This window comes from Gadus chalcogrammus, chromosome 1 (genome assembly GCF_026213295.1).
Source record: "Gadus chalcogrammus isolate NIFS_2021 chromosome 1, NIFS_Gcha_1.0, whole genome shotgun sequence".
Lineage (NCBI taxonomy): Eukaryota > Metazoa > Chordata > Actinopteri > Gadiformes > Gadidae > Gadus > Gadus chalcogrammus.
Window position 1 is genome coordinate 14,557,361 of NC_079412.1, and position 27,781 is coordinate 14,585,141.

A 27,781-nucleotide genomic window follows, 5' to 3' on the forward strand; every position below is an offset into this window, starting at 1 on the left:
TTCCAAGATGCACAGTGAAAGGGACACTAAGTGTGCATTTCACGACACTAAGGGGAAACCAGAGGGATGAAACGTCACCACACGCACTCCGCTTAGCCCCAACCGTCTGCGCCCGTCTACCACCGGGTCGTCAAAACTAATGGCTCGGAGCGCGCCTTCATATCGGCGGACACTTAATGAAGCATAAAAAAAAGGGGTGTTTCACAACCCTACTCTGCACGGTGATTCCCCATCCCCCCCCCTACTGGCAACAGCCTGAACCGACAAGACACCCCCCACCACCACCACCACCGCCAGCAGAAGCAACTCAAGCGCACCACCCATTACCAGCGGGCCCGCGGCGTCCCGATGCATCACCTCCGTGACCGTGTCCGTCCATTATGCTAATCAGCGTTTCAAACATGACACTGATTGAGTGGCGCCGACGTAAGCGTGGCAGCCCTGCTGGACCAGGGCCCGTTCAATGGAGCCATCGTAGCCACGACTTAACCGGGGGAGGACTACGAGGGTAAGACAACGGAGGAAAACGAAACCCAGACCCCTAAAACAACGTCATTTAGATGGAGAGTGACATGTTGGCCTAAATACTAGTCTTATGGATTGTTCCTGGTCCAAACCTCGTCTTAAATGGAAATGTAGTAATTAGTATTTCTATTAGTTAGAATACTACGCGATAAGATCTGATTCGCACATGGGAGCGCAACAGAGTTGTAATATATAAAAATATAATTTTTATATTTAATGTTGGCAGTGGGCAGGCGTGATTGTTTTCCCTTTGAAGGGATTATTAGGAAGGGGTCATTTAGCGTGCGACGGTGACCATTATGTTAATGAGGATTAACTCTGCTGCTGTATGTCCCACGGATGGGACAGCCGCCACCAGGAGGCGCTGAGAGAGCAAAGTAGTACTCACTCCACGTAGTAGCTGCCATACTGGGGGTCTTCAATCTTCTCCCAGCCATAGGGCAGATCTGAGGGGAGGGACAGAGAGAGAGAGTTTACTGAACAGCCACGATAACGATGTGTGTTGAAAGGGATCACGCTGGCAGACGCCAGCGGCACAGCTTGGAATCATGGGAGTCGTAGTTGTAGAGCTTCTCAGAGACACCACCCTTCCCTCCATGGGGTTGGGGGGGGGTAGGGGTTTGATGAGTAAAGTGTGCTTGTGAATGCGTGTGGATTGCATAAGCGTACTGTAGCAAGAGCGCCCCATGAAGAACTGAGTGTATTTCCATGATACTATCCAGAGGGGGGGGGGGGGGGGGGGGGGGGGTTGTAGGGCTGCCCTTTAACAGAGACATCCCACTGATGAGCTCCCTACAGGGGTTCAGTAACTAGCTGCTAGTGGTTATAGAGGGAGGGGCATTACCCGGGGTCCCGGGTAGTGGGCTGGTTTAACTGGATGCATGCATGCGGTCGGGTGTGGTGTGTGGAGGACATGGTGCTACCCACCTACAACCGGCTGATGGGCTGCCATCCTCTCCCCTCCATCGTCGCCTTTCTCAGGGGGCTTTGCCTTCTTGGCCAGCCTTGGGTCCAGCCACGTGGTGGTCTTGCTGTTGTGGCTGTGACACAGAAAGACAGAAAGAAAGAAAGAGGGAGAGAGGGAGGGAGAGGGAGAGAGATTCAGTGAAGCATGATCCAGTGAGTGAGAGACAGCGATCTGAAAACACTGAACCATAAATGAGTGACTTTGCAGCAGTGTCTTTTGCACTGTGAACATCAATTGCAAACTTTGCCCGGAGGCTGTTGGCCGATTCCAAGCAGCCAGTAAAAAACTGTTTCCCTTTCATTCTTTAAATATGACGAAATTAAATAGGGAGCTCCTCCCGCTGTGATTGGAGATTAGGCTGTGTAGATGAAGGGGAATGAGGAAGAAAAGAAATATGGAGAGATCATAGATATCAGCAACGAGGGGCAAAGGGTGGGAGGACCCAGTATCAGAAACGTAAACAAGAGGAGAGCAGTGAAGAGGAGGGTACGTTGGGTGAGTGGAAGGTGAACGAGGAGCGTGATGGAGCCAGAGAGCTCCATTAAGTCAGAGGGTTCTTCAGCTGGAAGAATGGCCTGTTGATGGGGTGGGGACGAGCAGTTGATGCTGGGCAAATGCTGTCTGTGTGTCACACCAAAAGTAAACAACAGAGGCCCGTTACGCCGATAAATGGGCCACAAAACAAACCCAAACGTCAACCTCACATCAAATAAAACGCTGAAGTGGATCCAGGACATGAAATAGCTGCGAGCCACGGTGGCTGGGTGGAGACGGCGGTAAAAAGAAACGTCATTCGTCTCAAAACCACTTTTGTTCCAAACACTGTTGCCCAGCACAAAGCCGTCTCTTGGGACTAGATTTGTAGAGGTGACCATGAAGGAATTTGGTTTAAAAGCGAGTGGGAACAACACAGAGTTTGACAACGTCAAACCGACCACAAACATTTGTGAAGACGAGAGGTGAGAATGCAGGGGAGCTCCAACGCAAACAGGCGAAAACAAGCGTTTGTTCTCACCACAGAGGACAGGCCAAGGTTGGCGGGGCTTCATCATCGCCCCACCACAAAAGGCTCCGGCGAGGCTCAATGTGTATTGTGTTTAGCGAGATAATAGTCAAACAAATCAGTCACACGGCAGACTAGCTCCGATCTGCGGGAAAACTGGTTGTTTCACTTTTCCTGTGCTCCATATTTGTCGAGAAGAATTATGTTGCTGGAGGCGGGGATCAGTGAGCGTGTAATTAGCTAACAGCAAACCCAAACTTGGCCAGCCACACTACGCTCTTCCTGGTGGGGAAGACGGGCTTAAAACAGGGAACAGAAAGTAATAAGCCTGGAGGGACTACTCACTCGATGAAGTAGACCATGCCGGTCTCTGTGTAGGCCATTTCCATGTTCTTGGGCAGGGGGTCCTGGCTCTCGTCCCGGGACAGGGCGGCCCAGGCCTGTGGGTCCATGGCCGCGGCCGACTGGCTGTAGCTGGGCACCGACTTCCTCCACTCGGACGCATCGGGGTCCGGGTGGTCTGCGGGCGGCGGGCACAGGATGAAGGCGGCCGGGAGGGACACGGAGAAGGGGCGTGGTCGGGAGCAGAGGTGCGGGAGGTGGAAGAAGGACAGGGAGACAGGAGGTGAGTGCGTGTAGCCATTGATGCTGTGATGCATGGCTCCCCTGCTTCTCCCTGCTGCTGTATACACCACTACTGCTGCTAGGGCTGGAGTATACGCTGTCACTACACTTCACAGAAGAGAGGGACAGTGACACACAGAGAGAGAGAGAGAGAGAGAGAGAGAGAGAGAGAGAGAGAGAGAGAGAGAGAGAGAGAGAGAGAGAGAGAGAGAGAGAGAGAGAGAGAGAGAGAGAGAGAGAGAGAGAGAGAGAGAGAGAGAGAGAGAGAGAACGAGAGAGAGAGAATGAGAGAGAGAACGAGAGAGAGAGACACACACACACACATAGGATTTGAATGTCAGCAGTGATGATCCGGGAAGCGCCTCCAAGGCGAGAGTGGAGTTGAGCAACCCTTAGTGCCCGGCCTGGAGCGCCACGCGCCAAACGTGTTATAATCACAGGGGCTGTTTGCATGCCATGTGCGCACGTGTGTGCATGCTTGTGAATACATGTATGCTTGCACGGTTGCCTGTGTGTATTGATATATTTTTCTATTTTTTAACAACTATTTATGCATGCATATTTATGCAACATAAAGGCTTGTCAGTCTTTATGCATTTATCTGTGTTTTCATTCTCTGCCTCCTTACATAGAACACTGCCTCAGTTTGGTTGCAGCGCGAGTGAGGTAGAATCACCGGAGAGTGAATGGGCAGGTATGTGCTCAGAGAACAACCACATGACAAGAAAAAAGATATAGTATAGAGTAAAACAACCAAAAAGTACCAACCACAACAAAGATTAAACTCTGTTAGCTCTCCCCTCATTAAGCAGACCCACCAAATCCTCTGTAGGTCTGTGTAATGCGTGTGGCGTCGTTCACACCCACATTGTTTACTAGAAAAACCTCTTTATGGCGTGACCATCAGCCGTACACACATTCTTGCACCTCCTACTGCGGTAGCAGCCTCCTGCTGGGCCCTTTGGTCATGCATCACTCCCCCCCCCACCTCTTGACAAACCTTAACCGAGGCAGAATCGTTGGCTAGAGCCCTCTAAGTTAAGCAATACAAAGGGCTACGTCGTTCTGCACGTGGTGTTGACCTGCAATGGCTCGGGTCTGCTCCCTTCCTTGTTTGCGTTTGCCTAAGGCCTGAAGAGATGTCACATCGATCATCTCCCTCCTGTGCCGTCTCTCCCTCTTGCTCAATCCCCAGCATACACGGTTATAGAGCAGCTCTATCTCCTACGTAGTAGTAGTATTCAATAGGGATTTGGTTGGATGTCCCTCTACGCACATTATGGATCAAAACAACAGGGATCAACCTAGATGGTCGTGTGACAGAGGAATCTTCTCGCCTGCTCCAAGTATTATCACAATACATTAAGAAGAATCTTGGCGGTAAAAACACCCCAAAAGAAGTTCCTCACACTGTGCATTCACCTAGAGAGGCGATGTTTGGTGTGACACGGGTGCGGCTGTCAACCGTATTTTCATGAGATGAGCTGATGAGAGCCGAGGATCGCACGCTGGAGACCAGACGTGCTGCAGACGGATCTGCACTCGAGGAGGGGCATGGTGGAGCTGGGAGTGACAGCAGGCATCCTGACTGACAGACGGCTCGCTAGGACGACTCATCGCACCGAACAAATCATGGTAACGATGGAGCAGCAGCCGATACACCGCTCTGGAGCTGTGAGTTTGGTCTTCAAATGTATAAGAAGTGACTTGGACACATGGAATTTTGATAGAATGTTAGTCACCCAACGGGGCAACCAGCTTTCTTTGTAAATGCTTAATTGCATATTTCATTTTAGAATTGCATTTGGATTTGATTTATTGATCAAAATAATTCAACTGTGGCAAATTCAGCGTGCCAAATCGTGGGCACGCTGTAATTCTAAACTGATTGGCTTAAGGGCTGATTATGGGTCCATGTCGACGCCGCGCAATGACCAGGCAGACGCTTTGACGCAGTCGTGAACCTGTTTTGGTTCTGCCTCGGGTTGTAGTGAGCGGACCAATCACAGCCCTGGCTGCTGCGTTGCCTCGACACAAGGTTACAATTTTTGGGAGCAGCACGTCAGGCCCTTGCGGTGGACGCAAGGAGGGTCCGCAAGGACATAATGGGTTTCTAAACCCCCTTGCGTTGTGTCGACGTGGAACCATAATCAGCCCTAAGGACATCATATGCTGGGACACAATTCAATGAGACGCCACAGGTTGTGACGCCACTGGCTGTGACGCCATTGGCTGTGAAACCATTGGCTGTGATGCCACAGGCTGTGACGCCATTGGCTGCGACTCCATTTGCTAAGACACCATTTGCTAAGACACCATTGGCTGAGACACCATAGGCTGTGACACCGTTGGCTGAGAGACCATTGATTGTGATACCATTGGCTGTGAGACCATTGATTGTGATACCATTGGCTGTAAAACCATTGATTATGATACCATTGGCTGTGAGACCATTGATTGTGACACCATTGGCTGTGAGACCATTGATTGTGATACCATTGGCTGTGAGACCATTGATTATGATACCATTGGCTGTGTGACCATTGATTGTGACACCATTGGCTGTGAGACCATTGATTGTGACACCATTGGCTGTGAGACCATTGACTGTGACACCATTGGCTGTGAGACCATTGACTGTGACACCATTGGCTTGGACACACAGGGCCTCTAAAGTTTTTTGACTTTGTTTTTTATGCAGTTGGTTACTCAGGATTACCTTTTGGGAACACGAAACAAGGACAAAACAAATCTATCTCTGACCAGAGGGACCCGCCACTGATCACGGCTGGACTATGACTGCTGTGATTTGCTCCTGACCTCTGATGCAGAACAGCTAATCCCTAGGAGGTTTGCGCGAAAATAGGGGACATTTTGTGGAGAGAGAGACAAGCGGGGCGTGCTTTGCATTCTGGGAAGATTAGCGGGTTTATCAGTGAATGTGTGTCTGCACTCAGTAATCCGAAACTTTAGGAAAGAGCCGCAAAGATTCCACAACCGTACATATTACATTCAAACTAATACCAAAGCCTAATAAACATACAATTAAATAGGATCAGGGTCAGCATGTTATCGTAACTCAACCGAATCCCATTAAAGCGACATGTGCATGAATTTTGCAAATTACACATTGTACACAAACACATTTTCCTTAAAATAAACCACACCTATTGATTGCCGTTATCCAATCAAATTAGTGCAACTAGGTAGAAGACCGGGATGTGTTCTATAGATGCTTATACAGACCCCTGGTTGCCTGGGGACAGCAGCTAACCTGAATTTGAATTTGAATTTAATGAGTCTTGTTGGCCTTAGCCTGTTTGAAAATAAAAAACCTTCATAAAAAAACTAATTTCGATTTAAAGTGAAGGTAAAATGGCCACGATATGGCTCGAAATATGCTGGATACATATCGAAAAATCTTGATAATCTCTATCGTTCCTTGCTTTCGTCACCTTAAGCCCTAAAGTAAAACACCAGGCTTTTCAAAATAAAAGCACAGTGAACAATGGTATGTGGCCCTCACCGTTCACGCCGTTGACCAGGGCCGGCCGCTGCTGCTCCTCTTCCTCCTCCTCCTCCGGCGCTGCGCTGTCCTTGCGGTCCATCTTGCTGACCGAGGGGGTCCGCTTGCGCTGCACCTCGGTGTCAAACTCCTCGTCGAAAAGCACCTGGTCCACTGGGTCGGGCTGCACGGGGCTGGGCTCGGCGGGGGGTTTGGGCGTCCCGTAGTAGTTCCCTGGGTGCCGACCGGGGACAAGCTCAGTTTAGACTCAGAGGAACAGGCACCGAACAGGGGGATGGGCACCAGCTACTAGTCACACCCCAATAATACAAGAATTGCGGCGACTAGACTGACTATTTTTGTGGTGGCCACCTACCGTATGTAAAACAGAATATCGACAGAGACATTAGAATTTAGGAAACACACACAGACATCGTTGGACTTGGTCCCACGGGCACGAAAACATGAGTCCACATTGGCAAGTCAGGCTATGGCCAACTATGTAAAACAGAATATCGACAGAGACATTAGAATTTAGGAAAACACACACAGACATCGTCGGACTTAGTCCCTCGGGCACGCAACCATGCGTCCACATTGGACAGTCAGAGGACGGCATTAGCAGGCCAACATCAATGGAGAGGACGACAAGGGGAGCTTGCAGTGACGGTGCATTCAGCGCAAAAGGCCGACGCCCCAAATTGAACGGGGAGATTTACAGCGCGTGATCCCAAATGAACGGTTGAATCCAGGCGTTATGCCAAGCCATGGACCAGAACCCCTGAGTTATTCCTCTAGGTCCGACCGCTTGCCTTTACGGTCATCTGGGTGCCCTACAGACGGCAGACAGCACCCCATCCTGAGAAGATTTGTGGTTTAGTGAATGCTTGTCTTCGAGTGTGTGTGTGCGTGTGTGCATCTGTTCTTTGTGAGTTGACTTTCAAGTGAAGAAACCTATCAGCAAGAGAATTACAGGTTTGCATATTGACTCGACTCGATAATGGTTTTGAGAGAGATATGGTGTGTGTGTGTGTGTGTGTGTGTGTGTGTGTGTGTGTGTGTGTGTGTGTGTGTGTGTGTGTGTGTGTGTGTGTGTGTGTGTGTGTGTGTGTGTGTGTGTGTGTGTGTGTGTGCGCGCTAATGGTTGCAATGAAACTTTCTTTCTTTCAAGAGAAAGAGAGAAAGATGACCCTGTTCACGATGACCCCTTCTCTCTAACTGAGATACTGAGAGCCAACACGTTGAATGAAAAGAACATCGATCCACTGCGTCGGTTTGTTTGGTTGTTATTTTTCTTCTCTCTCTCTCTCTCTCCCTCTCCTTTAATGGTAAAGCATCAAACCACTGGTGTGTTTGTGCGAAGCTGCTAAGCGTTAAAGACAGAGCTGAATCCTAATAGGAAAACATAATTTCTACTGCCTTTCTGCACATCAGGGGGAAGGCGCTGGTGCTGAGACGTACTCTGCACCGACGGTGCGAGGCAAAGAGATGCAGCATAGAAGCACGTAGAGAGAGTACTGAAGGGAGGCAGCTGGGAGAGATTGAGAGAGCGACCAAGAGAGAGAGGAAGTGCAATGAATATTTGCAGGAAGCTTAATGCGCTCCATTAAAATTTAAATACATAATGCGTATGCTTGGCACACACAATGTATAATACCTCATAGACATTCTGCGTTCAGTGGAAATGTCATTTGTTCACTTGATTAAGCTGATTCCATTTCATTTTCATTATGACTGGATAGAATTTCTACTATGAGCAACATTGCGATTCATTTTGTGGCGTCTTTTTAGAGAATATCGACGTTTACTGCTCAGCTAGAAAATTAAAGAACAGAGAGAAATAGAAAGAATCCCAGACGACAGGATGACTCCAATGTTTAACAATGACTTTGAGATAACTGGTAACTCCCAAAAAACAACTCTAATCTAGACTCTCTGCTGTGGGTCAGAGCTCTGCAGAAACAAAACATACTCCATTCCTTTGATTTGTACAATAAACCATTCTAATCCCCCACAGGCCCACAGTATTAGCATCTGGTCCAAAAAGACTGCACTCCGCTTCCAATTCACAATTAATTGGTGAGTTTAATGAAAGGACGGTGAATCAGGAGAAGGTGAATTAGGGCTGGGTAATTGCTTGGTGCTCCGGCCTCTGTGGAGGAGAAGGTGGACCGGACGGGGAGCTTAGCCTAAAGTGAGCCATGGGCTGTGTGACTGAGCTGAGCACCAGGCTGCTGTATCACAAAGGCCCCTGATGGGTAGCACTGTAATTACATTGATGAGACAAAGATTTCTGATGCGTCTGTTTTTGGATGACAACTTCTGGCTTTCAAATGTGATCTGTTAGAAGCGGAAACATGTGGAATATATCTATTGTCTGCGCTTTCATGGTTACTTTACACACTTTGCTGTAAGTACATTTTGAATGTTGTAAAGAGAGACCCTGAGAGCAGAGAAGAACAGACTTGTGTCCTGTAGTACACAGCTCCTTGGAAGAAAGACAATGCTGCACTAGACCCTGATAATGGTACAATTCATCCTCTCAGCCAACTGTGTTGCATAACTGGGCAAGATAATGTTCCTGAACCAATCTGAACTGCATTTGAATCAATTTTGATAGGGACTCAATACGCGAGGAGATACCCGATTGGTAAGAAACGAGAAAAACTAAAAGAAAATCTAAATTTGCCCTTACGTACAACACCTTTAAGGGCTTCACCATCCAAAAACAACCTGGCAATGCATTAGCACTTCTCTAAAGACAGCTTGAACACACCGGTGGCCTGAGAAGCAAGACAGACAGGGTGGTCTCCCCAAGGACATTTAAAGTCAAGGAAATCCCAATCCTAGGCAGCCATCCACTGCTGTCATGTATAATTCAGCAGCAGTCCCAAGATATTTTGTGGTCGTGAATTTGCAAAGCTGTTTGAGAGGTGGGGGAGGGTCATTTCTGTAGCAGTGTCGGGTTTTGTACACTTTTGTGTACAAAGTGTCTTACTACAGTGGCCAGTTTGCACGGCGTTGATTCAAAACCTAAACAGACTTTTATACAGTTTACTACTTTGTGAAAGAAAGTGAAACTCTGCGTTGACCCAGATTTGAGCTTGTCTGTCTTCAGACTTTAGATCCAAAGTCTGACGTGCAAGACTAGCGTAGCCACGTTCAACACAACAACAACGAGCACACATGGATTCCTTCAAATCAATACTTGATGAGTCCCGTCTGCGAGTGAGAACGTGAGATACCACGCCGCGGTGTCCCACGGGCGCTTTTGATTCATTTTTCGTCATGCGCGACGTAACGTTCACACATGGCTGATGAAACGTATTACTCAGTGAATAACCGTCTACAATAGGGAGACTCTTGGAACAAAAAGCGCTTGACGCGTGGGATTCACAGTCGCCCGCTATCCGTCTCTGCCAGCCTGGCTCCCACCCTTTGTCACACGCCCAACTGCTGGCACCGCAACAAGTGCAGACGGATGGCCGGGCAGATGTAGCAAACGAGCAAGCGAGCCAGGAAGACGGAGAGAGAGAGCCAGGGAGACAGAGAGGGAGCGAGCGAGCGAGAGAGCCAGGAAGAAGGAGAGGGAGAGAGAGAGACAGAGAGAAAGAGAGAAAAAGAGAGAAGACTGTGCTGATCATTTGTCTGACAGAAGTGACATCGAGCCATTTGAAAGGGAGATGCGATCCATCATCTATAAAGGTTTTCTATTGCGTGGGCTTGGCGTTTAAACACTATATTTTCTCCGTTCTCAGGTGTTTCTTTGAGGGGTTATTCTCTGGGTGATTGACGGGTCGAGTAGCAAAAAAAGTCCAACTATAATAAAATAAGTAGGCCTGATCCCTAATGACTGTCTCTCAAATTGATTATTGGAGCTCATTTATTCATCATCGCACAAATAATTGTGTGTTCCGTCTGTCTGAAACAAACCAAAAATATTGAATGTCTCTTAAACGAATCAATCTAATTTAACGACCGGCTGTAATATAAAACTAAATACAATCAGCGTGTGTGTTGTTGTGTGTTGTCGGAATCACATCGCCACAAACAGATAGAAGTTCTTTGGAAAGCTTGATTCGTTAATATCTTTTTGTTAAAATAAATATATAACCATAACCCTAATTAAAAAGAATGTCATTTTTACCAGTTATTAATATATCCTCCCAAATTTCAATCAAAACAATGTCGGCCTTTCCTTTTCCTCCTGTCTGGGGCATAATATCTAGTTTACTTGTTCGGCCCATTAGGCTCACCCATCGCGTGACCCATCGTTCTGATCCTAACTGACAATGTGACTTGACAAATATACAGATACATCTTCCAAATTCCAGACGAAGCCTGAAATTGAACGTTCGTCTGTCAGTCTAACGTTTAAATTAGCCATGTACTTATTTTTTTTCAGTGATCAAAGAAATGTCTTAGCATACCACTTGCAAATAAAATAAAATAAAAATACGATAGAAGCACACCACAACATGCGCCGATTTCTGTGTGCATCTTTCCACTTAAGAGTTTGTGATATTGTTTTTGTTTCCATCTGCAGTGCAGACAACAGCTGCTGGTACATTGTATCTTAGACACACATTTCTTGACAAAAACCCTACAGCTGCGAACACACACACACACACACACACACACACACACACACACACACACACACACACACACACACGAGAGTCAAGTCAATATACAAACCTGTAATTCTATAGCTGAATGGTTTCTGCACTTTTGCTGCGGAGAAAACAATCACCGGCTGATGTCTTGGAGAACACCAGAAAAAATCACAGGCTTCAAGAGCTCTGTGCTGCATCTTGTGCCCCTCTATCAGTGAGTGAGTGAGTGAGTGAGTGAGTGAGTGAGTGTTTACATTAGTGATAGGATATTCTTAATGGCAATTCAACTTTATATCCAGTCTGTTACAATGATCTTTCTCTCCGATCAACGCTAGATCCTTTGAATGTCAGACCCCTCTATCTTGCCATTGTTCTATTCCAACTTTAAGAGCCCTTTCAATCAATTGCGACCTAGGTAGCTAGCTAAGCTTTTTCTTTCTTTAAATCTTCTGCTGTATCATTTGCTGTATCAAGTTATTGCATGTTTTTCTAATTACTTACTTCAAGCTTTTATCGTCCCCTAAGGGCAATTTGGTTTTCAGCAAGACTTCAAAAGACAACATAGGACAAAAACTGTAACGGTGTTCCTTGCTGCAACCAACTTTGAAATGCATTGCTTTCTTAATGTGCTATTCAAATAAAAAATGTAAATGTTTGACACCCGGACTCGCTTGTAATGCAGTCAGGGTGAATTGTGATGCACGCTGACTGTGTGCATCGCAAGTGATGAATGATAAAGAAAAAATACCCGACAATTTTGCCTGCATTATGCTTGGTTAAATATCCATCTGATCTGTCTCTGAATAACATTCTACTATTTCTAAAGAGACTTGCACATAAAGAAAATGAAAAGACAGATCTGTGAAACGCTCCCGGACCGCCTCTAGAGGTTCAGAGAAGTGTACGCGTGTGTCTTAGTGACGGATTAAAACTATGAAACTACAAGATCAGGCTGATCTGGTTCACAGGTCTGGGGGATTAGTCACGGCTAACAGCCTAGCTTTGAGTTCAGAAGCTACCAGCCGGAAACGCTCATCGTTATACTGCTATACCACTTAAAACACTGTTCAGGGTCTGCATTATTAAACTCACACATGAACTTCACATTCAATTTTTCTCATCATCTCTTCCGCTATGTGTGTGTGCATGTGTTGGCGTATGTGTGTATGCACAGGCTTGTGTCCATTTATGTGCGTGTGTGTGCTTTTGTTCATGCGTGTGTGCGTGTGTATTCTTGCTTCCATGTGTGTGTGTGTGTGTGTGTGTGTGTGTGTGTGTGTGTGTTCTTGGTTCCATGTGTTCCTGTCCATGCGTTTGTGTGCTTGCCTGTGTGTGTGTGATTCTGTTCATGCGTGTGTGTGTGTGTGTGTGTGTGTGTGCGTGTTTCTGTCCATGCGTGTGTGTGGTTTGTGCGTGTGTTTGAGTGCCTGCGTGCGTGTGTGGTTGAGTGCTAGCATGTCAGTGAGGGTATGTTTGTCCTCACAACGTTTCCCTCCTCAGTGCCGCAGTGGGGGCCGTGTGGAGGTCACGGGGGCGGGCCCCTGTAGCGATTGGCCCCGGGGAGCCTCTGCAGGCTGAGCCACTTGGAGGTCCATTAGGCAGGACGGGGCCCGGGCCGACCTCTACGCATCCATAATTTATACGGCGGCGGGGTGCTCTCTCTCCGGCTGGGGGGGCCACCGTCTGCCGGGGGGCCTGATCTAGGGGCCAGGTGAGGTGCTCCGCCTCGCTGCCGGGGCTGACCTGCTTCTCTCTGCTAAAATAGCCTCGCAGTCACCTGGGGACACGCCGCGCTCCCACTGCTCCAACACAGCGCCACTACGCATAACCAGCCACGGTGACCTGGTTTGGTGCTTTGTGTATGTGTGGACTGGCATCGCCGCGTGACCCAATAAACAGCGATAGGCAACAGGCTGGGGGGAGGGGGCTTGACTGGGGGGAAGGGCATTCATCCCGGCCCAGGTCTTCCCCAGAGGCAGAGTGTAATGGAGTGGGACAGAGCAAGAGTGTACAGACAAACATCGATGCTTCTTCCAACGAGGTTCAGCGCTGCCCTATTTTTAGGAAGTATGTCATTATGCTACGCTGCCCGGCCTTTGCGTAGGTTTTTTTTTATTTTTTTTATCAGCTCTTTCCAGGATTTTTCTGCTACAGAGTCGATGCCCGGATGCATCTAAAGAAACGCGGTTCTGCTGGAAGGACGGGAGAAGAAACAGACACACACACACACACACACACACACACACACACACACACACACACACACACACACACACACACACACACACACACACACACACACACACACACACACACACACACACACACACACAGGTGGGGGTGGGGGCCGTACCGTCATAGGTGCCGCTCTCCAGCAGCAGCCCGCTCTCCTCCAGCACCCGGAACTCGCCCACGCTGATGAAGTTGTAGTCCACGCCAGGGACCTCCCCCTCTCTGGGCTGCCGGGTGGTGCCTAATGGTGGGGGTCACACACACACACACACACACACAGACAGTTAGGAGACGAGACAACCTGCACGCTGGTCACAACAGGGCAGGGTTCTGATTGAACGGCCCGGCGTTGGCTGAGCTCCGGGCCCGGGAGTCCACTCCAGGTTTAATAGCCCTCTTCTGCGGTTGAAGTACACGCTGAACCCCTACTGCTGCTTTTGTTCTCTTATTGATGTCTCCACTGCTCTATTGTCATCTCATCGTTGAAGGCAGATCTGTCCTTTAGTCGCAAATAATTGTTCACCGTATTTAAACTGGAAAAATCCCAGGGAACATTTTCTACCTTGTCCTACAAATGTCCAGTGAATTCAATCTGGCAGCAAACCCCTTTCTGCATTAGTGATCTTCAACGATACATTAAAACAGTGGAGGACAGGGAGAAGGAAGCATTCGCAGGACAGCTCCATCACTTCAATGAATATTTGATCACATCCTTCAAGTTGATAAAAGGCCTCCTTTGCGTTCAGTGCATTGTCCTTTAATGGTTAACCACAGCCAATGAATGATCAGCTGCTTAAGGGCTGTTCTTTTAGGTCAGGAGTCAAGTAAAACAAGAAACGAGGAAAAACACGATAATGATCATAGCGGGAAACCTTAGACGTTATTCAGATGGGCCTATGTGGCTAAATGTAAAATGCCCCCCATTGTGCTATTTCATTGTTTTGAGTTATAAAACAACTGAGTGTGGCTAATGTGTAATTTTGCAAACAATGTTACACCTACTGACGAGATGTTCAGTCATTGTAGCAACAATGTTGATGTTCAATGCTGCCAGCGTGTCTTCCCCTGATCCTGCTTTATTAAAGCAAATACTTGGCTCCATGAGGGCTCTTGCGAGAATCATCAATCAATCAAGTTTACCGTACATTAGTTTCATCCCCATAGGAACAACGAGTTAGCAAGTAAATACGCCAACGCTAGCCTTGGTATGGACAATGGACATGTATTGCAGCCTCTTCTGAACAGAAGAAGAGGGAGGCAGAAGTAATTCTGTACCAATGGTATAAACACTGGCGCAGGTCAGGCAGGGTAAGTTAGGGGAGAGACTAATTGCAAGAAAATGAAGCCCAATATAAAACATTACAGCTACTAAATCTTGGAATGAAGTGTGCACCAATGTTTGACGTTTTAATTAGTTTTTTCTTCCTTTCAGAGTCAAGTGAAGAAAACCGTGCCAACTTTTTATGAAAGCAACCATGTCAGTGTGCAAGGCAAAGTAAGAATGTGGGTTATCAAAGAATGATTAGCTGGTTGGATCGGGCCACTTGGGAACTAGTTTCCTGAATAAACCATCCAGTTAGTAGGTGCCTTATGAACTGCATGGATGGATCAAGCCAAGGAAGCTAGTCTTCAACCATGACCTACTGTGTGTGTGTGTGTGTGTGTGCGTGTGCGTATTTCCCATTGGAAGCATTGGAGACACTCGCCACTCATGTAACTCATTAACATTCGTGATTATAGTAGATTATTAAGTTTTGGAGATAAATGTTTCCCAGAATATTAGTTTTCCTGGCGCCGTTTGATGGCCTGGTGAAACGAGGAAGGAGTCACAGAAGCCCCTCCCCTTTGTGTTCGGAAATATGAAAAGGCCGATTGGGATTTAATTTTCGAGAAAGCTCTGCAGGAGGCGGAAATTGTCAAGTAATGCAATATCCTTTGTGCAAACCACATTACCCGGTGGGCCGTCACAGAGGTGTTGTCTGCTGTGCCCTGTGGGCTTGTTACTCCTTCCCACAAAGTCACTTCAGAATGACGTTTTGCATTACACTACTCATCGCTGACTTTAGCTGTGTGTGTGGCGGGGGGGGGGGGGGGGCAAAATAAGTCAGCCACGATCAGGCAATTTTCAAAAACGTAAATTACGTTTGACAAGGTTTTTTTCTACTTTATATGAGAAGAGGCGTTATCACTACGCATGGGAAATTTAGGAAGTGCCATTTAAAGTCATCCTTGAGTTAATCATCGTAGGAAATGCTAAAAAGGAATACTTTCAGGGTCCTCCCCGCAAATTTACAACATCCTCCTGCTTTTTTAAGACCAGGTTTCAGATCTTCAGCACAATCTACAGCGAAGGCTGTTGCACACCAAGTTTAAAGTACTTACATCGTTACTTACATATATATACTAATTATAACTGCCTTGGGCAGTCAGACATTAAAAAAAGAAACATTGTTATGAAATGAATGTTATGCTGTCTCTCATGTAGGCATCGCTCTATTCTAACTAGGTCACATTCTCACTTAGAAATCAACTGAAAGAATAAATGCCCGGAAACCACACATCGTACCACGAGAGATTACAATTTTGGCATTAAAGAATTAAATAACAGGTTTAACCGTTTATGTAAGTCCTCTTCTCCAAGTTAAGCACCACCTCCACTACTACTGTTGAAAATACTGATATCATATTGATAAAAAATAAATGCAGAGGAATATAAAGATCAGATTCAACAGATGAACGGGTGTAGTACAGCAACGGAGAACGGAACATTATGGAGTGAAATATGACTCCCCCCCCCCCCCCCCCCCACACACACACACACACACACACACACACACACACACCCCTGTAGAAGCACCTTGAATAAAGGAAATGTTGGAATTGCTTTTTTTCTTTTTTCTAATCTATCTTAACAGGGGAGAATGGGGACGAAAGAAACGGTGACAATCACCGGCTCAGCTTTCACAGAGGCTTGTTTAAACAGCCCCAATTCCCAGCATTCCGTTCTGTGCTTATTGTTATTTGTGTCTAATGAAATAAAACATGTTACGACCCAGATAAACAAAAGAAAAGCTATTACAGTTGTTGGTATTATACCAAAGTGGGTTTGTAGTTTGAGACCCAGACTGGTCCTTCGTAACGGTGGCCTCAGAAGCCCCTGAGTCAGCCAGATGTCCTGGTCTTGACAGGGCGCTCTGGTGGCCCCCTGGTGGGAGATAGGCCTCAGAGAGCGCACAACCACAGACTCCAACACCACATCAAGTTCACTTCTGATGTGCGCGTGGAAGCAGAGGACAGTTCTGAAGGAATACCAAACACCCTTGCTTGAGCTGGTCCAACCACTATCAGATCAGACTCAGAAGTGCTTTTATTATATTCGTATTGTACAAGTACACAAGAGTACAATTCTTATGCTTGGTAACTCAACAGCCACATAGCAGCAACAATACAATACAAATTAAATGGATAGGTAAAAATAAGTAATAATAAGTAAACTAAATAAGTAACAGAAATGTAAAGTGGCAGTGGTTCCAGCCACTATCCACATGGAAAAGATGCCCGCTTCTGTTGCGCTCCAGGGAGACATTTTCATCTCATTTCATCTCACCCAAAACCACCAGTAACAATGAATCCATGCAGTAGCATGCATTAACCCATAGAGGGCAATTTGAGTCCATATTTACATCTCATCCATGTTTATAGATTTAGTCTAGATTCATGTCAGATCAATTCATGTTACCTTTATGTTACCCATCACTTCCATATTGAATATATAGATTCAGGCTTTTCTTTAAAAAAAAGATTACAGATGTGATGAGAGCTTCTTCTGTGGATGTTCTGATAATCAGAAAATAGATCATATGTATTGATCAAATGAATATCAAGGTCAATGAAGGGCATAAATAAAAACAATAGTAACAATAGCAATAATAAGTCTTCAAAGTGATGGATTGGATACAGAACAACATTTTAGGAGGACATACTGCAGGTACTATGCATTCTATAGACTGGTGTCACATCATAGGGACAGAAGGACTATGTTCAAACAAGAAAACCCCAGCAACACAAGAGGGAACACTGAAAAAGCTTGTGTGTCGAGTGTCTGCTTCTGTGAAGAGGCAGCGTTCATAACAACACAAAGGAGAAAAACACCAGCCACAGAGGGCATGGAGCACACTGCCGGAGGCTGTCTGGTAATGACTTGGCCAACATTAGAGAACATAAATAATAACAACAAACATAAATGTCAGGATCAAGGAAAATAGATAAAATGGATTTTCTTCAGACGCTCGGCATACGACTACCCTACGGGACGTATGCTTTTTGATATGTAGGTAGGAAGATCCTCTGGTCAGATTGCTCCCTTAGTAATTCATCTTAAAGAAGAATAATACAAAAATGGTAAATGTCTTTTCAGGATGAGGAAAAATAAATCTGATATCTCTGCCATCTCTCCACGATTCCGACAGACCATTTCATATTCATAAAGCCGTCTATAGTTGAATCCTCTAGCGAGACGCGCTGAGCAGACCGCTCTGCAATAACAGACACTCTGAGGATCCAGAGAAGAGATCTCACTCCCCATGCAAGAGGAGGTCCATGAGGCCTCACCCTGCACAAAGTCAGAAGGAAATTAGAGACGTATTTCCACGGGGGAAAAAAACCGTGATGGGATGTTGCAAGAAGCGTTTCCAGCTGATCCGCAGGGAATGCTATCTTCTCCGACTCCAGCCTTCTAAAAGGCCCAGTGGCGTAGGGGTTATAAGCCAACTACTCATTGCCAAATTACACATATAACTGGGCTGTTATGGTTGTTTTTTTTCCCAGTACCACATCATTAGCCTTTTGGGCTCAAGGCCAGCTGCAAATCACATCTTTTGAACATACTCATGATCCTCATGGATTTAGGAGCGGCCGTACTGCTCAGCTTATTCTACTGCAAGTGTTCATTGAGAAGCCGGGGCGGTGACGTCATCGTGCTCATACTGCAAACTCGAAGGGTTCCGGTCTAGCTGAAGCGTGCAGGAACATCTGCGGGGGGGCAGCAATGGGCCTCCCTTGAAGGCTCCTCCTCAACATAATCCTATTTCCAATAACCTCTGCACGCACGCGCTTGCACACCTCGTTTTTTTTAGGGGTGTTTGCAAAGTCCTCGTGTGCTCAAACCTACATGGCAGTAAGCTCTTTCTGATTCTGATGGCTGGAATATGAAATATAGGGTGACCTAGCTACTTTTAGCTTGTTTATCAATTTGCGGTTCTTAAAGCTTCCAATGTCAAGATTTTCTTAACATATCCTTGCTTGGATGTTGTTTTATACCCTCCGCTGCTCATCTTCCTCTCTACAATGGTCGTGCCTTATTCCTTTTGCCGTGCTGTCTTCCACCCCTTTTCTTCTCTCTGTCCTTACAACTCCTACAGAAGTGACAAGTATTCAAACGGTATCGTCCCAAATACACAAGCACATCTAGATGTGTTTGGAGTAAGCCATTAGCACATTAAGAACCACTACAAGAAGGAGAAAGTGAAGCTGACACTGAGAACAAATCAGGTGAAACACATGGCACTGTGGAGGAGGAGCCATGTGGACGCGTGGCCGGCGAGAGAGGGATGAGCGTGCATGTGTTACTCACAGGGAATGGTGCGCAGGTACAGGTTGTCCCGGATCACCTGCTGTAGCTTGTGGTCCAGGGAGCCCTTCTGGAACTGCAGGCTGAGGTAGTGCCGCAGGTCTGTGTTCAACACCTTACCTGGAGGAGACAGAGAGAAACAAACATCAGTCCTTGTCCAAACCCCTTCAATCCCCTGAGTAGCACATGACTCACACAGTCAGGCCACAGAGTCTCCGACTGCATCAACTCGACCACACGGGGAAGAACTCCACAGACCCAGGTAACGGCTAATGCTACGCAAAATGAAATCACAACCCCCCCACCTGAAGACGGAAAAGAAGTACGTCATGTTTTGGACAAAAATAAAAATGACCTTGAAGGGATAGCAATTTCGGCGGGACGAGGTTCTGATGTCTGGTCGGCTCGCATGGCATATTGGAACTGTCACGCCCGATGAAACATTAATAGGAGGTGCCCATTTACCAACTATCCGGATGATGTACGCATGAGGAAGTGGCGGGAGAGGGGGTGGGGAGGAGGCGGGCGGGGGGGGGGGGGGGGGGGGGGGGGGGGGCACTGTCTCGCCGCACCCCCTGAGCAGCAGCAGCAGCAGGGCAGGGGGCGGTGGAGTTGAGAGAGGAGGAGCGCTGCTTAGCATTCTCCTCACGGCTGCAGAGCGCCAGGGAGAGAGGGAGAGAGGGGGGAGGGGGGGGGGGGGGGGGGACACGTCCCGGGCGTCGGCCCTGGCCGTCCTCCTCCCCGAGCCCTGAAGACTCCAGATGTTCGTGTTTTCCGAGGAAATGAGCGCAGGGCTGTTTGTCGGGGTGTGCCGCGATGTTCGTTCATTCGATCCCGTTTTACCGGTCGCCCGGCTGTCTGGATTCAATAACCGCCGAGACCCTGTGGTGAGCAGAGGGCCGGGCTGTGAAGCTTGTACCGCACCTCTCCCTGTGGCGCCCAAGACACACACAGTGGACGTCCTTTTGTTGGTCATGTTATTCTCCGAATTCCTGAGGAGGAGTGGACGGCATCAGTGTGTTCCCTGCACTTATATACACTTGCAAATGTCTTATTCAGCGTCTAAAGATTTACATAATATACTGGAGATACAGATCCTTAAAATGCTGTTTCGGAGCCACCAATGACTGCTCCCCCCCCCCGCCCCCTACGCATTCACTTGATGCTATGAACGCAGAATGGGTTCAAACTGAATACGGGAGGGTAGCCACGCGAGGAAATATATCGTCTCCAGGGCATAGGAAAAATAAAACGTTATAAAAGCAGAAGAGCATTCTGCGATGAACAACACAAATCCCTCCCCTCGGGAAGATGGACGGCCGCTTCAGTGCCATCCGTTATTGGCGCCGTTGCTTGAGGGGGGGGATATTGGCAGCCCGAGGCTGGTAAATAAAACATGGTACACAGTCGGGAAGCCAACTCCCATTTCAGTTATCATTGGAAATTACATCAAATGCTCCTTTTGCCTTCTGAGGTGACAAAACAGAGGCCCCCGAAAAGCGAGGCCGTGCCAGCTTCCGTTCCAATGACTGATTCTGACGGTTATCTGTTGCCAACTGGGAAAACAGCCGTCGATGTGGGTCACGGGAGAGAAGGGGGGGAGGAGGGTGGGGGGAGGGGGCGGCATTGGCTTCAAAAAACACTGGGTTCGCTCGGCAAGCGAGCGGTGGTCCTGGTGAACGCAGGGGAATGTTTCCTTCCCATTATGTAACAGTAGGGATGGTTCGCTGGCTCGGTGAGTGCCTGAAATGTAGGACGAGGAAACGGAAGCCTCCCCTTTACCACACTGTGCAACTCGTAAACCACAGGGCTCATGGTACAACCGGTAAACCACAGGGCTCTTGGTGGTACCCGTGAACCACAGCCGCTCACTGCGGTTCCCGCTTCCCAGAAGCTGTGAGACATGAAAATCCGAACATAACAACACACCAGCAGCGTTCCCATGTTCAAGGATGTAGGAGGGGGTGGTAATATCGCCCCAGCTCCATGTACCCCCCCCCCCCCCCCACCGCCTCCTTCTGGAAGGTTCAGCAGGGGTTCAACCAAGCACAATAGATGATACTAATTGTCATCACACGTTCCCTGTAAACATGCGAATTCTCACACACACACACACACACAGAAACACACACACACACACACACGCACACACACACACACACACGCACACACACACACACACACACACACACGGTACATCCTTTGTGTTGCCTGCCTGTCAGAAAGCATTAGTGCTCTCCATCATAACCATAGGTAGAAAAAGAAAACTGAAGAAAAGAGCGAGAAAGCGAAAGGGAGAGAGTGAGTGGAGTGGAGATAGTGTGTGTGTGTGTGTGTGTGTGTGTGTGTGTGTGTGTGTGTGTGTGTGTGTGTGTGTGTGTGTGTGTGTGTGTGTGTGTGTGTGTGTGTGTGTGTGTGTGTGTGTCTGTGTGTATGTGTCTCTCTGAGGAGGGGGGGCAGTGAATCAGCAGCCTGCCGGCCTGGTAGAGCCGGGGCCATGCGGGACACAATGGAAGCCTTTGTGCTTCATCATGTGGTCATTACAGAGATGCTCTCATACGAGGGGGGGGGGGCTGAGCATGGGAACCCATGGGGAACTCAGCACGACCCCCCCCCCACCCCCCCACCCCCTCTATCCCACATTTATCTCTGCACACCCCGTGCATCCCCCAACTATTGTCTCTTGTAACATTCCTCCACTCTCTCACACCCTCTCTCTTATTCTCAGGTTAGCATCTTGTGAAAGAGTGCATACGCACGCGCACACACACACACACACACACACACACACACACACACACACACACACACACACAAGGCCCCCATCCAGGTTTATGTTTACCTCTATAATTGGTTATACATCAGCCGCTACCCTCACACACCTGTGAGATTATGTGTATGTACTGACACACTGCACCAAGACAAAAGATGCATAGAAACACATATACCGGGCCCACACACAGATGTGCAGAAACAAGCTTACACACACACACACACACACACACACACACACACACACACACACACACACAGATGTGCAAAGACACGCCCACACCCACCCAAACACACACAGAGTTAGTGAAGACAGGTGTAGCTACCCATCACGTCGTTCAGGAGAGCATTAATTCAGTTGAGCTCTTCTGGCAGCAGAGCATGGGAAAACTATGTGGAACACAGCTCTGTTCTAGTGCTCAGCCTGCCATCTGCCATTGTCTGTACGTCTCACACTATTTAAAAGCTTTAGAAGATTGTGAGACCACACATGGGACCCTTCTTGACACAGCACTTCTTAGGCAGCACAACTTTTCAAAGCATTCCAAATGTTTTGAATACAGAAAGATGAAAGTACATCACTTTTCTTATTATTTACCACGTCAGCAGTTTCCGCTCTCATATTTCCCACATGCAAAAACACAATCTTTTATTTTCATTACAATCTATTCACACTTACTTCCGTTCATGAAAATTATAAAGCCGCTGGGGTGGATTGAGGTAATTAGTAAGCACAGTGTGCACGAGGTACTCAATCTATTACCTATCACACCCTGAACAATCAGCACAAAGATACTCGTAGAGATAGATAGAGCCCGTGAAAGAAAGTAACGAGAAAACAAAGAATTCACTTTTAATGGCCAGGCAAATTAAGTAGAAGCAAACTGTTCCAAAACAACTGAATTTGTTCACTTTTACTCCTATGCCAAATCCCATGATGCACTGGATTCTGCGCCTCGGTGCTCTGCTCTATTAAGCTACAGGCTATTTTGGACGCCCGGTAAACAGAAACGCTCCACAATCAGGTGGCTCTCCCAAATAGATGCTGGAAAAAGTGAGGGACATTTCGGGCCGGGGTGTCAGTGGGTGTCTAATGATGCCATTCTGTGAAGGCCGGCCAGCCCTCGCAGTGGAGAGCTTGTGGCTAATTAGCACCTCATTAGGTACATTTGGCAACTCTGGCCAGCACAATGTCCTTCCGCATCCCCTGGCAGACAGACAGACTGACTGGCGGACTGTCATGAGGGCTTATTGGCAACTTCGATTAAATGCTGAAAGTAGACCAAGACAGGGAGCTTTGGAGATTCTGGTGGCAAATGTAAATGCAACTGGAATCTTTCTGTATCTTCAAAAGCAGTGGTCCAAAAACCCTGGCTAACCCTTTATAAAGTCTGAATTACACCCCACTCGTCTAGCCTCTAACAATAGCCCTTCCAAGACTCCATGGAAGATTCCCTGTTTGGATTCTGTGTAAGCTGCCGTTTCAGTTAATAGCGGAAATTGGTCAGTCAAATGGCAACTGCAGGAAGGAAATTATCTGTATCTGAGGGGGCCAGATACCATAAGGATTAATTGTGAATGGGGTTAGTATTTGAGATGCAGAATGGTACAATAGCAGCCATTTTCTCTGCCCAGGTTGGCTTCATTCAAGTTGAAATACAATTGATCTACTACCTGTCATCCATCAAGTGGTCTGTCTTGACAAGGTGTCTTGGACATAAAACGTTTCTCGATTAGGTTGGGGACCTTTTAGATTTTTGTAATTTATTGACACGCTTTTATCTGATATGCAACACATACTATGGGTTTTTGTTGATGAACTATAGTATATGAAGAAACTTGTTTTAGGGATCACTTTAATGACCAAACTCATTTGCAATAAAGTCATCAGTGACGGCACATCATATTTTTTCTGCAATTGCTGACGTGGAGGGGAGGAGAACACTTGCCATGGGACAAAAGCTGGATCCGCTCATTTCCATTGGATAATGAGAAGAGGAATTGGTTTTGTTAAGATGTGCATTCAGGCTTAATGTCGCAGGCCTCTTTTTATAGGCAGAGTCATAATCATCAGCCCGCTTGACACTAGTCACAGATGGCGTCCCAGAGTAGTCAGCATCCAGAAATATACTCTCGGCCTCTGATGGCTTTGCGTACTAAATGCTAGCCGACTCCACTATGGAGCCATTAGGCCCATCTGCATGATTAAAGTCTGAGCGTTTCAGTGCTATCTGTGCTATCTTAGCTGAGTAAATGCTGCACTTTTAAAAAATTTAAATAACTGTTGTAGGTATGGAGACAATAAAGTATGTGTAAAGTATGCCTGAAGAATGTGTATAGCCTGTAAAATATTCTGTATACTGCTTCTGTGGAAAGACAGAAGGATGTGAGCTAATTTCCGCACAGAGATGTAACCACACAATTTCCATTTTCCTATCGCGTTCAATTCCTAATCCTATTGTCCCCTTTTGTGGGAGACATTGTTCAATAGAGTCTTTTCTGAAGAAAAGAGACAAAGCTTCCGTCTTGTCTGTACCTTTGGGAATGCTTAAATTCGGTCAGGGCGAGGAAAAAAGGTAAAAGAACAGTCAGAGAGCCACTAGGGTCCGGCAGTAAGGGGCAGGAACCGTCAGCACTCTTGTTCGGTTCATGTACGGTGGCCTGACACGGTGTGACATGGACCGGACCTGGTGCTACATGGACCGGACCTGGTGCTACATGGACCGGACCTGGTGCTACATGGACCGGACCTGGTGTCACATGGACCGGACCTGGTGCTACATGGACCGGACCTGATGCTACATGGACCGGACCTGGTGCTACATGGACCGGACCTGGTGCTACATGGACCGGACCTGGTGTCACATGGACCGGACCTGGTGTCACATGGACCGGACCTGGTGTCACATGGACCGGACCTGGTGCTACATGGACCGGACCTGGTGCTACATGGACCGGACCTGGTGTCACATGTCCCCCTTCAACCCCTCAGGTCCTGGGGAGCTTGAATGGGCCATGGACACGCACCTGCCACTAACACTTGCAGGCCTCCCAGTTAAGAGTGGTGCCACATGAGAAGAGTGGTAAGAGTACCATCCTAACAGCCATTTGAATGTCACGTCTGAAAGCCTGCGATGTTGTGGCAGCCTGGGCTGAAGGTAGGATGGCCTTCCCAGGTAACCGTTTGCGGGGCATTGGAAGGGAAGAAAAAAATTAAAAGAACGGCAACAAAAAACAAGTCAGACATGACGCAGGGGTCTGGAAGAGAGAGTCATACTTCTCAGCAGGGGGGATGATAACAAACACAACTTTGGCTCAGTGTTTTCTTTGGTTTCGATTTTTTCCTTTTTATACCAGCTGATTCACTTCAATCACCAGATCCAATGCCCAAGACAGCCCCAGAGCACTCTATAATGCATGGCTCAAACAGCCAAGTTAACCTCCCTTGTGAAGCACAGCCTGGGCCAGACGAAAGGGCTACATAAATAAGTCAACCGAAGGAGGAGGCAGCGCACAGGTGGAAGGCCACGCAGTCGTCGGTGTGTGTGAGTGTGGAATAAACGTGCAGTGTGTTGTTGTGCGCGTGTGGTGATTCGGGCGGACATCCTTGTGAGTTTGAGAGGCTCCTGCTGCACTCATCATCAAAAGGCTGTGCTGCTGTGTGTGTGTGTGTGTGTGTGTGTGTGTGTGTGTGTGTGTGTGTGTGTGTGTGTGTGTGTGTGTGTGTGTGTGTGTGTGTGTGTGTGTGTGTGTGTGTGTGTGTGTGTGTGTGTGTGTGTGTGTGTACAGAAGATCAACAAACAAAGAGGCACAATCAAAGCCAAAAATAAAAGGACATGCAGACCCACATGGAATTTAACCGCTGTTGTAACACATGCATGACGCCTGCTGCACAAGTGCACAATCCCTGCCTGCACTCAAAACTGTGTGTGTGTGTGTGTGTGTGTGTGTGTGTGTGTGTGTGTGTGTGTGTGTGTGTGTGTGTGTGTCTCTGTGTTTTCTGTGTTTCCGTACGCAGACTCAATTTCTATCTCTTCTGTGGCTTTTGTGTTTGACAGCAATAGCGTGGTTACAGTGTCTCTCTTGTGGATGAGAGATTAGCGAGTTGCCTAATCACCATGTTAACATGCAACAAGGAGCGAGAGGAGCCTTCTGGAGACGGGGAAGTGAAATCCAGCCCGCGTGTTACTTCTGAGAGAGGGGGGGAGTGGGGATGGGGTGCTCTACCATCAACGAAAAAATACATGCCTGATCATATGGTTTCTTCCATGTTAACCCCCCTCTGGCAACACAGCCATGGTATAACCAGCATGAAACACAGGCCAGGCAAGAATACCAGCAGGTGTGCCGCTATGCCTAGAAATGGAGGACCTTCGATCGAACAGCAGAGGGCTACCAAAGGGCAGCCTTGGGGAGGGGAAGGAAGCGGCTTGGTTTCTTTCCTGGGGAACGCTCGGGGACAGTAATAGCTTCCACTGCGATGGATTATGGTTTCTGCAAAGCAAGAGAAGTGTGACGCGCTCCTCGCCACAATGGCTCTGGGATGTCACTGAGAATCCCAAGAGCGATTCATCAGGAAGTCACACGACCCGCTGACGACACCAGAGACACGCCGGGACTCTTTCCCCCCTTCTTCTTCTTCTTCTTCTTCTGCTTCTTTTTCCCCCGGCTCCCAAAATATCCTGGACTCATAAATAAATACTGGTGATGGTGTAACGTCATGTCATGTCATGTCAAAAAGAGGCATTTCAGAAGGATTTTGAAAACCGGGCGCCCAGCCATACAAGGCGGTCGCGTTGCAAAGGGGCCGGAGACATCGAGCCTACGTGTTTCTGCTTTGGGGTAGCGAGCGGTGAGCGCACGTGTGCTGTAAACGTGCGGCAGAAGGCGTTGTGTGTTATGGGAAGCAACCGCCCCTCCCCTCCGCCCCCAAAGGTGGTGCTGCGCTCGCTGGTGCGTCGCGGCGCTGCCAGCCTGATTCACCACCGCTGCCGGGAGCCATGAGTCATTCGCCAGTAGACGCAAATGCCATCGCGCTGATGGGGCCGCGTGGACTCAGCCACATGTGGCCCCGTGTCTGGAATACATGAATGAAAGCACACAACAACATCCCTTTTAAAAAGGGCCCGTTTGGAGAGCAAACCCACAATGCACGAATATCCAGAAAACGGCTGTTCTGTAATCCATTCTGTAAATGGCTTTAAGCAAGTGTGTAAAAGCCCAGACTTGTCTAAGACACACACCCACACCCAATCTCACACTCACACTCACACCCGGGATAGATAATGTGGCTGCGCTGCAGCCAGGGTAAAATAATCAAATATAATCTTAGTTAGGTCCCGCTCGGCCCATCCATCCTACTCCGCGGCAGCCTGTGGCGATCCCTCCGGCACAGAGCTGGTGGCGGCTCCATCACCGGAATAAGTCAACTGGCAGCTCCCATCACAGGGCCGTGACGACCCTACATCACTGTAATTGATATGAGGTGTGCCTAAGAGGCTCGCCTCCCCGTCCTTGCACGTGTGATTGTGTGTGTGTGTGTGTGTGTGTGTGTGTGTGTGTGTGTGTGTGTGTGTGTGAGAGAAGTGAGGTCGCCGGCCGCCAGATGTGTGTGTAAGCGCCGTGTCGTCACTGCGCTCCGGCACCGGCCGGGTGATTTATCAGTTCATCTTTGAAGACTCGCGCATGGAGGAGGGGGAGGTGGGGGCTGCTCCATAGGCATCAATGCAGGCCGCAACAGTTACCCGCTGCACATTTTTTCCACCAGTCAAAGACGAAGACGGATGTAAAAAGAGTCTCTCTCTCTCTCTCTCTCTCTCTCTCTCTCTCTCTCTCTCTCTCTCTCTCTCTCTCTCTCTCTCTCTCTCTCTCTCTCTCTCTCTCTCTCTCTCTCTCTCTCTCTCTCTCT

The 27,781-nt window shown here is 47.9% G+C and overlaps 1 protein-coding gene across 2 annotated transcripts in view; it reads right to left on the bottom strand.

Annotated features, from left to right (window-relative positions):
- Positions 1 to 27,781, bottom strand: part of magi3a (membrane associated guanylate kinase, WW and PDZ domain containing 3a) — a 99,019-nt gene that overhangs the window by 26,668 nt on the left and 44,570 nt on the right. For both annotated transcript variants that reach the window (XM_056590989.1, XM_056590999.1), the window contains exons 2-7: positions 19,105 to 19,221; positions 13,594 to 13,713; positions 6,646 to 6,858; positions 2,841 to 3,015; positions 1,453 to 1,565; positions 914 to 971 (exon numbers count right to left, since the gene is read on the bottom strand). In XM_056590989.1, the coding sequence (XP_056446964.1) occupies positions 914 to 971; positions 1,453 to 1,565; positions 2,841 to 3,015; positions 6,646 to 6,858; positions 13,594 to 13,713; positions 19,105 to 19,221 (796 nt within the window). The remainder of the gene's footprint in view (positions 1 to 913; positions 972 to 1,452; positions 1,566 to 2,840; positions 3,016 to 6,645; positions 6,859 to 13,593; positions 13,714 to 19,104; positions 19,222 to 27,781) is intronic.